The following is a 16955-nucleotide window of genomic DNA, read 5'->3' as shown; positions in this document are numbered from 1 at the left end:
GGAAGTGAGGACTAAAGGAGGGCGGGAAGAGACTGCATGAGGACTCAGAAGTGCGACGGCCTAGCGAGGCGCATGCGCGGCCCGGCCGCTGTGCCCCGACGCGCTGGAGCGTGTGGAGCTGCTCCGGCTGCATTTTCGGTTTCTGCCGCATTCTTGCGAGCTCGTGCACTCGCGGGCCTCTGCGTCTTTTACAGCCTTTTGCACCATCCAGAAGGCGGGATCCGCAGGTGATGGTTCTGGCGAATCACACGATCCTGGCTCGGCTCCATTTGGGTAAGAATTTTGAGCATTGGGGCCCCCGGCCCCTCAACATGGGCCTCAGACCGACGTGGTGCAAAGACAAGTCTTCTGAAGCGACTATACGCGTTCTACGGAAGGAGAACCGGAAGCTGCGTCGACACCCCAGCCCTTCTGTTTACTTATTACCTAGTCCTGCTTTTTTGGACATTAGGTCTCAGAAAGCTTAGGCTGACCTCCAACTCCCCATATAGCCTTAGATAATCTTGTATTCCCTATCCTCCTCCTAGTTCTTGTGTACTGAGATGACAGGCGTGTGCCACCACCACACCGGGGTTTCGGGATGCTGGAGGTGGAAGACAGGACTGGGTGCACTTTAGGCAAGCACTGAGATATACCATCGGCCTTTTAAAAAACCGATTTATCATATTTTGCTGGGCATCGTGGCGCACGCCTTTAGTCTCAGCACTTGGGAGGCAGTGGCAGCCTGATCTCGAGTTCAAAACCAGTTTGGTCTACAAAGAGTGCCAGAACTATACAGAGGAACCCTGTCTCGAAAACAAGATTTATTTCAGTTATATGTATGTGTCTGGTGGGTTTGTGCATGTGACTTCAGTGCTCGAAGAAGCTGGAAGAAGGCACAGGATCTCTTGGAACTGTGCCTACAGCACTGGTATGATCTACTTTCTGACTTTGTGCTAGCCACCAAGCCCTTAGTGAGCCTCTGTGTCTTTGAGCCTGTTATCTTGGGATCTCCAACTTTTCCTAATTATCTTGCCTCGTTGGATATTCCTACTGCTGGAAGCTCCACACCAAGATTATATGAGGAGGGAGAATGAAGTTGAGCCTGGAAGGTATCCTGATCCCTGTGCCCTTCCTGTAAATCCTGTCTTGCCTGCTGTGAAGGCCCTTTATGATGCCCTAATCTTGGAGCTGCAGAGATAGCTAGCTCAATGGGGGTGTGCTTGGCATGGGAGCAGGGCCACCTGAGTTCAGGTCCAAGAATTCAATGTAAAGAATACAGACAACAATAGCATAGGTGTGTAATCCCCAAAGAATATTGTAATCTTGTAGGGACTGTTTGTGTGGCTCACAGTAAACCGAAGTCTGTATCTGCTCAACCTGTTTCCCTCAGTCTCACCTGAGACAGTTCCAGAAGATTCTTAATGATGGTATAGGATCTCCTTTCAGAACATAGTTACCTTCTTTCCTGAGAAAGCCCAGGCCTTAATGTCTTGATTCTGTCAGTATCCAGGCTGCCTCAGATCAAGGGTACCATGCTTTGCTGGGTCACAACTCTAGCTCAAACCTGTATCTACTGAGCACTCTGCTTAGACCAGGTTCTAGGCCAAGCTAACTTACTGATAAAACTAATCCCCACCTACATACCCACCTAGTTCCCTTCAGCTGCCCCCAAGCTCTCCATAGCTCTGTCCTGTCCCAGCTTACTTACCCTTCGCTCCTTGACAGTGACCACTGACCACTTCTCAGTCCCTCAGTAGTGACACCCAGGTATCCTGGTTTAAAGCAATGAAAGTGAGGGAGGGGTTTTGGGGAGATGGCTCAACTGTTAAGAACACTGGCTACTCTTGTAGAAGACCCTAGTTTGACTCCCAGCACGCACGTTCATAACCCACACATGCAGCTCCAATTCCAAGGCATCTGATACCATAACAACATGGAGTCAGAACGCAAAATTAAAAAGCAATAGGGTCAGGTGGTGGTGGCACACACCTTTAATTCCCGCATAAAGGCAGGGCAGGCAAGGCCAGCCTGATCTACAAAACTAGAACAGCCAGAGCTATTACACAGAGAAACCCTGTCTTAAGACCAAAACAAAACAATGAGAGGGCCAGTAGACCATTCAGAAGGCGACTATTTTTAGAAGTTTCTTCTGTTTTATTTATTGGTGAGGGAGGTTGCCTGCTTTGGCCCATGTGCAGAAATGAGAGGATGACTGACTCATGGTTGTTCCTAAATTGACCTCAGGTTATCAGGCTTGGCAACAAGTGCCTTTAGCCACTGAGCCACCTCAGCAGCCTGCATCACACATCTGTTCCCAGCCCCACACAGTGCCTCTGCCTCCCCAGCACTGGGGTTAAAGGTGCACACCCCCACACCTGGCCCCTTGATGCTTATTTCACAGCATACCCCTGTCTCTTGCCACCTCCCTAATAAGTCTGGACAACTAGGTCCTGCCTAGGGAAAGGGCCCTTAAGCCCCTTCTTAGTGTTCCTCAGCAGGCTCTTGCCTACCTCCTACTGAGCCCCTTTGGGAGCCTGAATGAATCCTCATTCACTAAGGCTGAGAAAAAAGCTTTGCAACATATTTGGTCCCCTCACTGTGGTAGCTTCCCTGACTGCTCACAGAATCCTCCAAAATACAGAGGAAACTTAAACAGCCAGAATTACAGGGCTGGGGCTGTGGGTCAGTGCTTCCCTAGCATGTGTGAGGTCCAGGGTCCCTTTCTGGTGTTTTGACGACCACATAACTCCTAAAACTGAAGGGTGTGGCTTCAGTTCATTGGCCAGCACACCATATCAGAGACAGAAGATACACAGTGACTTCAAAGCTAGCCTGAGCTCTGTGAGGCCTGTCTTAACACAGCAAGATTGCCCAGTGGGTAAAGAGGCATTTGCTACCAAGCCCGATGACCTGGGACTCACACAGTGGGAGAACTGGCTTTTATAAGTAGCCTTCTGACTCTTACATATGCACCATAGCATGTGTAATCTTCAATGTACCCCCTACCCCCATACTCCATAAATGGAGTGGCTAAGAGTTAGATTCTACCCCTAAACGCATTAAAGCCAGAAGTGGTTGTGACTGTTAGTCTGCGCTGTGGGAGCTGAGACTGAAGGATGACGGGCTCACTGGCCTCATACACACTGCAGCTACAATTATTGAGCTCCAGGTTCAGTGAGTGGCCCTGCCTCAAGTGTAAGATGGTAGACCTATTGGCACACAAGAACACCTGAGGCCAATCTCTTGTTTCCACTCCATGTATAGGTGTCTGTTGTACCCCAGCTATCTATAGAGGTCTGGCTCAGTAGGTAAAGTGCTTGCTACAAAGGCATGAGGACCTGAGTTCAACTCTTTGGCACCTACATAAAAAGTCAGGGGTGGTGAAGCATATTCATGCTAGAGCTGGGAAGGCAGAAGCAGGAGGAGCCATGGGGCTCATTGGCCCATCCTACAAATACACAGGAGGAAACTTGCAGCTCAGCCTGAGGCTGAGGAAGAGGATCAATAGAAGTCTGCCTGGGCTGCAAAAGAGGTTAGCTAAGGAAATGGGTGCCCTGACTGGCCTTGAGGAGTGTAGCTGGACTTGGACTCTTGCAGGAACTGAATCCTGGTGCAGCATAAGCTAGCTGAAGCCATAGAGGTGCTATAGGAGCCTCAGCAAACATACACTTATGCACATGTATATACACACATGAAAGCACACACATGCATGCAAACACTCAAAGCTTGAGGCAGGGCCACTCAATTTCAATTGATAGACAATCAGGCATAAAAATAAAGGCAGACAAAAAGTCATTTTGCCTTGCATGCACATATAGATATATGTGGTTTGTGTATGTGTGCAGACATGTTTGTTTGCATGTGTGGGTACCCATATATAGAGGGATGTGTATGAAGAGGCTGGTGATTGGCATCCGGTCATCAGGTCCTTCTTTAGCTGCTCTTTTATATTTTTCTTTTCTTTTTGGTTTTTCGAGACAGGGTTTCTCTCTGTAGGCTGTCTTTGAACTCACTCTGTAGGCCAGGTTGGCCTCAAACTCAGAGATCCACTCACCTCTGCCTCCTGCCTGCTGAGACCAGAGGTGTGCACCACCATGCCCAGCACACTTAACACAAAATTTTTATGTGTGCATGGCAGAACACAAATGTGGAGGCCAGAGGACAACTTAGAGGAGTGGGTTCCAGAAATTGAACTTGTTCTTACCTACTTAGCTGTCCCACTGGCCCTCCACCTTATACATAAGGCAGGCTTCATGATGAACCTGACAGTAGCCAGTTTCTGCCCATGATCCTGGGACCTTTATCCAACTCTCCCACTAAGATGGCAGGTGGAGCTGGGTCTGCCCAGGTTTGTTTTTTTTTTTTTTGGGGGGGGGGTTCTGGGGATCCCAACTCTGATTTTCATACGTCTTTCAAGGGCTAACCAAGCCATTTTTCCAGCCTTGGGTTTTCAATCTTTTACTCCTTTTGCGTTGTGCTGATGGGAGCACAGAGCAAGACCCTCCCTGACAAACCAGAACCAAACTCAAGCCCCTGGAGACCATCATTTATTTTTGGTAAATGGCAACCAGGAACATAGCTACTCCCATAGGAGAGTTTGACACAGGAGCCTCAAGATGACGAAAATGGAAAGCAAAGTTTCCTGTTTCAGACCTGAGGATTTGGGGCTTGGGGTCTGGCCATGAAGAGCCCACTGCTCAGAGTCCTCCCAATACACAGATCAAGTTTCAAGTGCTTTCCTGCCTCAATTTATCTGGCTCCTATCCTCAGTCAAGGGTTTCCCTAGAATAAATGACAAAGTAAGGTGCTGAGTATGGCAGATCCTCCAGGCACATAGGCTAAGGCTGGAGGAGTGCCTTCTATTCTGTGGCCAGCCTGAGCTAAATAGGCAGATACCATCTCAAAGAAATAAATAACTAAAAGCTCCAAGTGCTCTAATAGTGGATAGACATTCACAACTTTAAGCCTCAGTTTCCCCTTCTGTAAAATGAAGGAGCTGGTTAGATCAGGATCTGTGTGTTGGCTAAGCCACTTCAAAGGATATGTGGGGCAGCAACAAAATCCTCATATGAACACTAACAGGTGGATTAGGTCAGACCTGCAGAGGGAGGATGAATGTAGTGGGAGTAAGACACGGGAGTAGGGCTAACTTGACTTTGACTGGACAGAGGTAAATTGTGGATCAAGTCTGCTTTGTTTGTTCTCTCATATAGCCCAGGCTGACTTCCAATTCACAATGTAGCCAGATATTACACTGAAGTCCTGATCCTAACTGCCTCAGCCTCCTGAGTACTGGGGCAACAGATGTGCACTGCCACACTGTATGTGGTGCTGAGAGTGGCCAGGACTTCATGCATGGAGGTGAGCTCTGTAGCCAGAGCTGCAGCCCCAACTGTTTGTCTTTTGATCCGAGAATCTGGTCTACTCTGACTATCTCATCCAATATTCCAGTGTTCAAACTTGCTGTGAGCCTTGGAACAAAACTAAGTATCCCATTCATTAATTCATAAACCGTTAAGAAAAGTGAGATGGGCCTTTTTGCTCCCTAGAAAAGGAAAAACATCAATACACAAATTACAGGAACATCTTGGTAATCCAAAAAGACATAATTCATTCTGAGTCCAGAGCTGAGTCAGAGTCACCCATAGAGCCCTCCGCAGTGCCAAGTGTCTCAGGCCAGTCTTCCCCAGTGAGGAAAACCCAACAGAAGACCTTACCAAGGTACAAACCAGTAAGCAAGGCAGATGACACTATCCAGAGGCTGGGGTTGCAACATCTTAGGCAAGCAAGAGGCTAAGTAATAAACTAACCTTCAATACAAAACTCCAAGTAATCAAAAGCAGAGGGACCCAACGAATCAGGAGTTAGGGACTGGGGTGCCATGACATACCTGTGAGCTCAGTTTTTAATGATGGAGGAGACACAAATGCTCAGAGTTAAAGGTCAGCCTGGGAGGCTTAGTGAGGATGACTCCATCTGGCTATGGTGCCCATGCTTTTAAAGAATCCAAGCACTCAGGAGGCAGAGACAGGTATAGCCCATGAGTTTAAGTCCAGCCTGGTCTATATTCTGAGACCCACTTATACCCCGAGCTTAGCTTGGTGTCCTTTCCTACCATTCACCTGCTGTGCCCACAATAAAACTCACACTTATGCTTACCAACGGGGTACCTAATGAGTACCTAAGACCATAAGTATGGGCCACCAGGATGAGCCCCTAAACTTTGTTTATCAGAGAGAGCCTCATTATGTAGCCCAGACTGACTTCAAACTCATGGCCATCTTCCTGCCTCAGCCCCTAGATGTGTGCCACTAGGGCAGGTCCCTAAACTGGTCATTTTCCTGAGAAAGCCTCTCATTGTAGCCCAGGCTGGTTGGAACCTACTATGTAGGTGAGGACCTTGTCCTCCAGATCCTCCTAAATATGCTTCCAGAGTGCTGGGAAGGCAGGCCTGTACCACCATGTGACATTCTGTGGACAGAAGCTAAGGCTGCACGCATGCTAGGCAGGCACTCTACCAACCCAGCCTCAAAGTGATTCCTAACTAAAAGACCAAGACCTGCCTAGTGTCCCATTTACTGGGACACAGTTCAAATCCTGACACACACATGGTCTCCTCACTAACAAGCAACACTGTACTTGGAGTGTGAATACCTCCTCCTACTCCTTTGGCTGCAGCTTCAGTACCCTTAGGCATTGCCTGCTACCACTGAGCTGGGAGGGACTGGCTCCAGCAACAAACATCCCATATTTTGAAGTGAGACAAGATGGTTTCCACCTGCTGACTAGCCATTGTGTAGTGCATGATGGGACCCAGGCACCAAAGCTCCCATGGCCGATGGATGCTCCCCAGAGAAACTTAGGTTCTGAGGAAACTGCCATCGCCACCACCTGGCCTTCTGTGCCATCAGAAGGGTGGGGAGCAGCCAAGCTGCTCCTCTAGAGTCTAAGGGCCCCCCAGGCCAAGGGCTATGTCCTGCTTTGGCACCCACATGGCAGAGGAGGGACACAGCTGATGGGCTGATGGTCACTGTAGGTCTGCCCCTGGGCAGCACTAGCTGCAAGTGGCCAACTGCCTTGGGGCATTCTGGAACTCTATAGCATTGGTGGGGACAGTAATGCCACCCATGTCAGCCCTCCATCCCTCTGGGCTATATGATGCCCCAGATGCCACCTCCTGTTGGCTTCCAGGATTGCAGTCACAGAGATGCCACTTCTTCCAGAGTCACTTCACCAGAAGTTCAGACCAGACCTCTGCAATATGCCAGGGGCCACCCTGCGCACATCAAGGTCTCTCTCTGGCTCTTTTTCTGCCCCAGGCTTGTGGCTGTCGATGCTCTGGTCACACCCTGCAGCCCATCAGGGACCAGGACCCAGAGCTCCCTTGATGGCCTGCCATGTATCATATGCTCAGTCAGGCTGCCAGAATATTCTGAAGCTGCTGGGCTCAAGAAGGGGGTGCAGAAGGCCTGACCTGGCCTACACATCATGTCGGCTGAGAGCATAGGAGTTTGGGTGGCCCTGGCGGCCATATTGGAAGTGGTCTGTGAGGAGGATATTGCGGTACTGGAAGTCACCCTGCTGGGGGAACAGTGCACCATTGTGGGGCTTTTCCATTGGGCTCCGCAAGTGCTCTCTGCTGCTCAGGTCTGATGTGGAGATGGGAAGGAGATGGCGCCGGGCCTGCTGGTTCGCATCATACTTGGTCTGTGTGAAGAGAGCAATAACAAGCACAAGGGAACTCTGGGTATGGGGGCATGTTATCCCAGCCCTATAGAGGCAGAGTCAGGAAGGGCAGGAGTACAAAGCCAACCTAGGCTACATGAGACTTTAAAAACCAAACTAAAACAAATAGAAAGGAAGGAAGGGAAAGAAAAGAATACCAGCAGCAAAGAGGTTACCCCAAACCCAAGGACTAGGGATACAGAGGTCACCCCAAACCCAAGGACTAGGGACACTTCTATGGTAGACTATAAGAGCTATGGTTCTATGGCTGTCTATAAGACTTATGCTCTAGGGTCCGTCTCAGCACTGCATAATCCAGGGCACAGATCCAGTACAGACAGCTGTCATTCCACTCCAAGGGCGGTGGAACAGGGGGTCAGAAGCTAAAGGCCACTCTGGGCTATACAAGACTATTTCAAAACAAGTAAGACACAAAGAAAGCTTCTGATCCCTGCACCGATGACCCTAGAGATCAGAGTGTGGAGGCAGGAGGATAGTGAGTTCTAGAGTAGCCTGTGCTTAGACTCCTACTGCCATGTTGTTCTGTCTAGTGCATACAACTGACTCACCCTGTTAGGTACTTCTGGAACTTACAGCCAGAAACCCCCTCCCCTCTCCTTCCTGGGGCTCCTTGTCCCTCCTTGAGGCTGTGCCTGCTGTGGGAGGGTAGCACCCAATGCTTACCTTGTTGTACAGGAAGACACCCAGAATGGCAGTCATCATGCCCAGCACATTGGTGCTGGTCACTGGGTTGCGCAGCATGACGAGGGACACAGTGATGACCATGATCCTCTTGGTGGCGTTGGCCACTGAGTAGCTAAGTGGGCTGATGAGGTTGAGAATGCTGAAGGCGATAACATTCTGTGCGAAGTTGCAGAAGCCACTAACTGCCAAGAGCAGCAGCGTCCAGGGCCACTGAGACACATAGGCCTGTGGAGACGGACAGGGAGCATCAGTGGGGGAGAGGCACAACTATATTCAGGCAGATGATTACCATGGCCCAGCAGGCGGTTAAATGTTTTTTGAAACAAGAGTCTCATGCAGTCCTGTCTGGATTCAGACTGGTGGGTGACAAGCTTGGCTACAGGCACCTTTACCCTCAGAGGCACATGAGCAGTCCATGTGCTGCTTCATACACATGCCCCCTAACCTTCCTGACTACCCCACTGCATGGCGCAGCGATGGAGTACCGTTTCTCAAGTCAGAGATGCAAAATCAGCCACCAAAGGGCTACAGAGATGGTTCAGCAGTTAAAAGCACTTAGCTGCTCTCCCAAAGGACCTGGGTTAGATGCCCAGCACCCTCATGACAGGTCATAATCATCTGTAATACCAGTCCCAGGGGATCCAATGGCCTCTTTTGACTTTTGAGGGCACCCAAGCACACATGTTGCATGTGGACATACATGCAAGCAAAACACCCAAATATATAATATTTAATAATTTTTCTTAAGTCCATCAAAACTGTGTGTGTGGCAGGGTACAGTGTGCTGCAGGGATCCCACCCTGCCTCCTAGTGTCTAAACCTGTCCTCACAACTGCACAACAAGCACTTTCCCCACAGAAGCTTCGTGGTGGAGCATTCTGAGCATGCATGAAGCTATGGTTTCAGCCCCAAACCCCACAGAACACAGAAGTGAAAGCATCAAACCAGACAAACCCAAGGATATAGGTGACATCAACTACTACCACCTTCTGTGAGAGGTGTCAGTAGTGGGTAGGGCTTCTAGAGAGTGGAAAACAGCCCCAGAGCACACCTGTCCTCAGACAGGAATCAGGAGAACACAAAGGCCCAGCTAGGACACTGGGAGGCCCTGGCCATCAGACTCCTCAGATCTTACTCACACCCACCCTCCTGGACTGCTGCCAGTCCTCAGCCAGCCTGTGGAAGCCACAAGTCCCAGCTGGATCCTTGCCAGACATGGTGGTTAGCAGGCATGTCAGCTGGCCACCAAGGGAAGGATCTTGGAGGAAGTCCCAAAAGGATGATCCACAGAGTCCACCAAATCATATTGAGCTTCCAATCCTGGCATGGAGGGCATACTTTATATTCCAGTACTCAGGAGGTGGAGGCAGGGGGATCAGGAGTCTGAAGACACCCTAGGCTACCTAATACAGGACATAGATCCTGTCTCAAAAGCACCAAAGGTGGAGCAGCCCCCAGCACCCATGTGAAGAAAATGTGGGTGCAGCTGCATACACGCAGAGCCCCTACTGCTAGAAGTAGGAAGCTCGGGTGACAAAAACTGGCGGGTCTTGAGGGCTTGGCCACCATCCTAGCAAGTTAGTGAGATCCTACTTGAAAGACAAGGGGGAGCTACTGAGGGAGATGTGGAGGCTGGATTCTGTTTTCCACCTGCATACCACAAGAGACACTGCTGGCTCACTGTGCATGTACACGTGTACACATGTACACGAACGAACACACACACACACACACACACACACACACACACACGCCCCCAAAGGGAAGGGAAAGAAAAAACTGCACAGAGCAGAAACTGGGTGTACTTTCTATTCCCGTAACAAAGCACTCCAGTGCTTCCTAGGGGATGGGAATTGGCATATCCAAGTTGCTGGACAGGAGCCCGCTGGGTTACCTGGGATGCTGCTCTGCTCCTGGGAGCCCAGCCCTGGCAAAAAAGACTTCAGCTTCTTACCTGCACCCTCTCTTCCAGCCATTCCCAGGATTCCCAAGTTCCTTCAAATCCCCTGTGTACTTTCATGGTTCCCTCTCAGGGTTCCTATGTCTCCCAGGCACCCTCCCATCATTCCCAGTCCCTCCACACAGAGCTGGGCTAAAATGGTGCCACTCTGCCAGGCATGTCCTGTGACTGACAGTCAGCTCTCTTTGGAAACAGGGTCTCATGTAGCCCAGACTCTCTTCAAACTTACTGTGTAGCCGAAGATGACTGAGTTCCTGACCCTCGTCTTATCCTCTGTGAGTGGTACTGGGTGGAGCCTGGACCTTGTAAGGTCAGAGAAAGCACTGTCCTGTCATCGATACCCCTAAGTCACAGTTCAGGACCATATGGTCCAAACCTCTTGGCTTTGGCAAAAGGCTCTTTTAGCAGAGGTGATTTCATCAACAGGAAGCAGAGGCAGAGTAAAACAGGAAGAGAGAGGTCCCCTCCAAGGACAGGTCTCAATTTCTTACTTCCTCCTATCAAGTTGAACCTCCACCAGGTCCCACCACCACCACGAATTTTTAGAGGGAGGCCCACACATAGGCCCTGGAGGACAGTTACATCCAGACTGACCAGGGCTACACTAGTAAGAGCACGTGCTCTCACTCCTGTGTGTGTTCTCATGAGTGTGCACACATGAATGTGCATGTGTGCACATGTACTGGAGGGTAAGGTGCTTGTGTATGAGACTGCAGTGGGCTGGCCTCGTCTTCCCAGGACTGGAGTTCCTATAGCTGCTCACAGGGTTTAGGGTTTTAGCCCACTTGGATTCAGACTGTTGAATGAAGGAGACCAAATGCTGAAGTGAAGCTCAATTCTAGACAGCTGCTCCACCAGTCTTCAGTGACACTGTCACCTATGTGCTCCCACCACAGACCCAAAGCAATCAGGGCCAAGCACACAAAGACAGAAACCCTGAGCCAAAATAAACATTTCCTCTCCCCAAACCAATAACCTTAAGCACTTGGTTACAGAGCCCGAAAGCTGACTGATACAGGAAAGCAGGAGCCCTGGCTCTCAGGCTGACATTCAGAGACCAACTTCTCCCTTCCACATATGCTCTTGTCATGGTCACATGGCATGTCAGGATGTGGCACTCTCCTGGTCAAGATGAGCCCACTCCATGCTGGACATTTGCTCTCCAGAACTGGGAGCTAAAGATTCCTTACACACACGCGCGCGCGCGCTCTCGCTCGCGCGTTCTCTCTCTCTCTCTCTCTCTCTCTCTTGGTTTTTCGAGACAGGGTTTCTCTGTACAGCCCTGGCTGTCCTGGAACTAACTCTGTAGACCAGGCTGGCCTTGAACTCAGAAGTCCGCCTGCCTCTGCCTCCAAAATGCTGAAATTAAAGGCGTGTGCCACCACTGCCCAGTAAATTCCTATTTTCTTTTTTTTTTTTTTTTTTTTTTTTTTTTTGTTTTTTCGAGACAGGGTTTCTCTGTATAGCCCGGGCTGTCCTGGAACTCACTCTGTAGACCAGGCTGGCCTTGAACTCAGAAATCCGCCTGCCTCTGCCTCCCGAGTGCTGGGATTAAAGGCGTGCGCCACCACCGCCCGGCTACATTCCTATTTTCTTATGACTCAGGTACTCTGTTACAGGAACACAAAAGACTAGCACAGGTGCCCAAAGACTGCCTCAGGATGAACAAGAGGGCTACAGCTTCCAACCAAGCACATGCTGAGGAAGCTGGCAAAGGCACACCCACATCTCAGCAGTCCCAACTCACCAGGTCACTGCTGACCAGGAAGGTGGAGAGGTCCACCAGAACCCATGTGGGGATCATGAAGAACACGGCGTGGCAGCCCAGGATATTGAGCAGCCGCAGGTGGTGGATCCTGGAGTCCCTCAACACCTGAGGGGAGAACACCTTGTTAGAGCTGTTGACACTCCAGCAATAAGGCCTGGGTTTCCAGTTCCCAACCTGAGACTGGAATCTGACATCTGAGCTCAGGCATCAGACCAGCTGGCTTGCTAATAAAGGAAGACACAGCCATGCCTAGACAAAGCGCTCTGACCTATGGATGAGAAGCTGACAGAGAAAAACCAGAACCAACCTAGTAACATGCTGTAGGGTGAGTAGAGTAGGGTGTAGTGACTCAAGTACTCTGAAACCCCAACCCCGCTGATTTTTTTTTTTTTCTTTGCATTGTTTTTGGAATATGGTCTTGCTCTGTAGCTCAGGCTGGTCTGGCCCTCAGAGCAAACCCATCTTCATCCCAAATATGCTCATGACAGGCAAGTGCCTCATATCTGGCTGAAATCCCTGTGACTGGAATCTAGATTGGTTTAGCCTGTCTGAGCACTACCAGGCAATGCCAGAAACAGATCCTACTCATAAACCATGGACTTTAGGTCTACCACAGGGGGATGCCCCAGTCAGCTGCATGCTGAGCATCATGTCCTAAGAAATACAGAAAATGTATTTCAAGACAAGTGGAAACAAGCCACACTGCCAACAAGCAGACCCACAGTGCTGAAGGTAGTGCTGAGCCTTAGTCATGACAAGAGCTCTGCAGTGAGGTAACACCACACAGCAACAGCCAATGCACATGGCCAGACAAGTCAGGGTCAATGAGCGCAACTCAGTGCAAGAGCTTGGAAAGGAAAAGAGGCACAAGGACACACACAGAAGCTAGCCACGGCATCACATTTGTAACGCAAGCACTTGGTGGTGGGGACACAGGCAGATCCAGGGGGCTCATGGGACATGAACAGGTTGGATTCCAGGTTTAGTGGGAAATACTATGGAGGGGCCAGTGAGATGGGTCAGTGGGTAAAGGCCTATAAAGACTTTCAGCAAGCATGATGCTAAGGTCCCACAGGATTCCTGTAAGTTGTTTTCTGACCAGTACACTGAGGCCATGGCAGGTGCCCTTGCACACACACAAACACACACACACATGCACACAGGCACACGCACACACACACACACACACGGATCATAAATAAAATGTAGCAAGAAAATTTAGAAAAGAAAAGGAACAAGAGATAGCAGAGTAGGTTAGCTTTAAGGTTAGCTTTCAAAACAAAACAAGGGACAGAGACTCAAGCAAATAGTAAGCATAGGAAGGTCTGCTCTGGCCAGTCTGCTTGAAGCCACCACACTCAGGCAACCTGTGCCAGGGACAGGGCCAACACACCTTTTTGGAGAAGATGTTCTGAAGAGAGAAGCACAGCGTGGCTGCCAGGGCGCTGACCAGCCCCCACACGTCGAAGGACAGCTCTGTGACAGTGGCTAGCAAGACTCCGCTGATGATGGGGACCAGTGACAGGTATACCTGCAGGAGGTCAGAGGGGCTCAAGTGGGCTGAGGCTACCCACCATTCAGAACTGCAGGAAAGCTCAGGGCCCCAAGCCCGACCTGGGGGACCCCACCTTCTACCCTGGAAAATGCTGCCCGCATCTCACATGGTGCTTCATGCCCAGCATTCTAGCACTCAGAAAGCTGAGGCAGGAAAGTTATTGAGAGTCGAAAGCCTGGGGCTGGGGAGATGGCTGAAAGATAAAGGCACTTGCCACTAAGCCTAACAACCGGAGCTTGATGCCCGGGACCCACATGGTAGAAGAGAACTGACTTCCTCACATCCTCTAACCACCTCGCACAGGCAGACACAGACAGACAGACATGTACACAGGAAAATAGATAAATAAATGGAAAAAAGGCTGAGGCTAGCCTGAGTTATTTCAAATCCTGTATCAAACAAACAAACAAAACCTAACAAGGCAAAAAAACAAGAGGATTTCCAGTCTTAGGTAAGCCTGGACTAAACAGTGACATTTTGTATTAAAAACCAAATCTTGGGACCAGTTAGTTGATTCAGCTGGTATAGTCCTCTTAGATTGACTGAGTTTAATCTCCAGGCCTCCTAGGTGGAAAGAGAGAACCAACATGTGCAAGTTGTCCTCTGACCTCCATGTGTATCCACACACCCACAAAAAATAAACACAGAAACAAACAAAGCAGCATCCAGGAGCAAAAGGGCAGTGGCCGCTGGGACTTGAACTCCTGGCTCTGAACTACTGGCCACAGCCTCCTTTCCTCGTCCTACACCTTCCTTTGAGAACAGAGATTCCCGGCCTGATGTATCTGCCGTGCAGGACACGTCCCTGCCCAAGAAGGCCAATCTCCAGGTCCTGCACTTGTGAGGCCCTGGGCCAGGTACAATGTCCCTAGTGACCAGGAAAACTGATAAACATAAGGTGTGCTATCAGGTGACACACCTGGATGCCTCCCCAGCAACTCTGACCCCCCAGGAGGCTAGTCCTACCTGATATCACCCTGGCATGGACTGCAGAGTGCAGACAGGACTCATTAGGATAAAGTTGGGCCTGAGGACAAAACTCAGCCAGAGGTGGCCCAGTTTCTGCACTGATCCAGGTGCATCAATTACAGGGCATAGGAAAGTGAGTGTTGTACAAGGTGAGATGGCTTCTAGCTGAACACTGGCATCACCACTGCACAGGACATAGTGAGCCTGATTCTTGCTCTTAAGCCCCAAGCCAGAAAAATACCCAGGCCTGGCACCTTTCCCAGGCAGCTCTGAGCTCTGGGTGCTGTGTATGACCCACGTCCAGATAATCACAACCCAAGGTTTTCTTGGTTCAACACAGGGATTGAAGCCTGGGCCTCTGAGTTCTTAGCTAGGGCTCCACACTGGACCACAACTCTTTTCTTTTGCTCTTTTCTTCCTATTAATTAATGAATTCATTTTGAGATGGAGTCCTGGAACTCAACATGTAGACCAGGCTGGCCTCCAACTCAGAGATCCTCCTGCTTCTGCCTCCAGAGTGCTGTGTTAAAGGTGTGTGCCACCATGTCCAACTCTGTAATCAGGCTGGCCTAGAACTCCTCATCCTCCTGCCTCTGCCTCTCAGTGCTAAAATGACAGACCCATGGCACCATGACAGGCTTTGTAAAGTTTTAGTTTCTACAAACTGGCTAGCTTCTGCCATGGCCCAGCATCTCACATCAGATCCAGATCACCTTTCTGGTGATGGGGAGACTAGGACATGATAGTTCAACAGGTAAGGTTGTCATGGCCACGCCTGACACCTTGAATCTGATCCCAGGTATCCACACGGTGAGAACTGTCCTCTGACTTCCATACACATGGCAAGGAACAACATACACACATAAATAAACATAAAAATAATATAAAAGGAAAACTTGTCTCAACTTAATTTGTTTGTTGGTGACTTGCTAAAATGGAACCAAACAGACATCACCTACCAGCAATCCCAGAGGAGGGAATCAAAACAGAAAAGAATAGTGGACCCCAGAGGGATGTGGTGCTCAGGGAAAACAAGCGAGAGATTAGGTGGTGATATCTCCCCTTCACACATACACCTGCTGTCTGAAAGGTGAGTGCGGGAGCTAGTTGAAGTCACAGGAGGCTGACACCTTGACTTCCTTATTTGACAGGAAGCCAGAGCATGCCACGGTCCAACCACGTCATCAACCTGGCCAGTTACTGGGAATCCCGCCTAGCCCAGGGCTTCTGCCAGGGTTACCTTGGTGCTCTGTTTCTCCTTCATGATGATCCGGGACAGGAGGACCACCCAGATGGGCATCGTGGCCTTGACTGCAAAGAGAGGAAAGGCACTCAGTGGGCAGTCCCGGCAACCTGCACACCCGACCCCGGACCTTCTTTCTGTAAGGCTTCCTCCCGATCCCAATAGCTGGAGTCAATTCTGCCAGGCGCCCGGTAAACTCCTCAGACCTTTTCCAACAAGAAAATCCGCCGCGCCTTGGCGGCCTCTCAGTCAGACGGTCCGCGCACTCCTACTCATACTTCGAAGCCCCAGACAGCGCGCACAGCCAGCGTCAGCACCTACCGGTGTGCGCATAGGAGACCGGCACCTTCCAGATGCTGACGTGCGCCGACACCGACGCGAAGTACTTGCCAAAGGCAAGCGGCAGCACGTAACGCGGATAGAAGCGCGGCGGCAGCAGCGGGCCAGACGCCGGATGCGGGCCGGGTCCGGGGCCCGACACGGGCGGCGCGGGCGGCACGCGCCAGGCGCGCAGCAGTGGCGGCAGCCCCGCGCACAGCGCTAGGATGTGGCACAGCGACACGGTGACCGGGAACGGGAAGGCGCTCAGAATCACCTTATTGACCACGTTACCGCCCGCGCTCAGCGCGTACCATAGTAGACACAGCGCCGCCACCCGCGCGCCCTCGCGCGCCCCGCCGCCACCCGCGCCCGGGACCCCCGCGCCTGCGCCGGGACCCGGGGCTGCCGCCGCCGCCGCCATCCTGCTTGAGCGGCCGCCCCTTCCCGCCGGACGACCGCCGGACGCGGGCCGGGGGTGGGACAGCCCGGACAGGCGCGCCGGCAGACGCCGCTCACCATTGGCCGCTGGCCCTGTGCGTCATCGCCGCTCGCCATTGGCCAACGCCCCGTGCGTCGTCGTCGCGCGCCCGCCGACGCGCCCACACCCAAGTCTTCGGCAAGGGCCCCACCCTCACTCGAACGACTTCCGGAAGGGGGCGTGGCCGAGCCCGAAGGACGAGCTGTGGGTCGCGCGCGTGCGCTGAGCGCGTTCCGCTCTCTCGGTTCT

At 51.1% G+C, this 16955-nt stretch overlaps 1 protein-coding gene across 1 annotated transcript; it reads right to left on the bottom strand.

Annotated features, from left to right (window-relative positions):
• Positions 1-4516: 4516 nt before the first annotated feature.
• On the bottom strand, positions 4517-16649 carry Slc35e1 (solute carrier family 35 member E1). The gene is made up of 6 exons (XM_028787793.1): positions 16229-16649; positions 15905-15975; positions 13534-13671; positions 12120-12245; positions 8392-8637; positions 4517-7689 (listed from the first exon to the last, which is right to left on the bottom strand). The coding sequence occupies exons 1-6, from the start codon at positions 16647-16649 to the stop codon at positions 7462-7464; spliced, it is 1230 nt and encodes a 409-aa protein (XP_028643626.1). The 3' UTR covers positions 4517-7461.
• Positions 16650-16955: the final 306 nt, after the last annotated feature.

Source organism: Grammomys surdaster, unplaced genomic scaffold, assembly GCF_004785775.1.
Source record: "Grammomys surdaster isolate TR1022 unplaced genomic scaffold, NIH_TR_1.0 125672, whole genome shotgun sequence".
NCBI classification, from domain to species: domain Eukaryota; kingdom Metazoa; phylum Chordata; class Mammalia; order Rodentia; family Muridae; genus Grammomys; species Grammomys surdaster.
The sequence above is the reverse complement of the archived record's forward strand: the minus strand, read 5'-3'. Positions and strand labels throughout refer to the sequence as shown.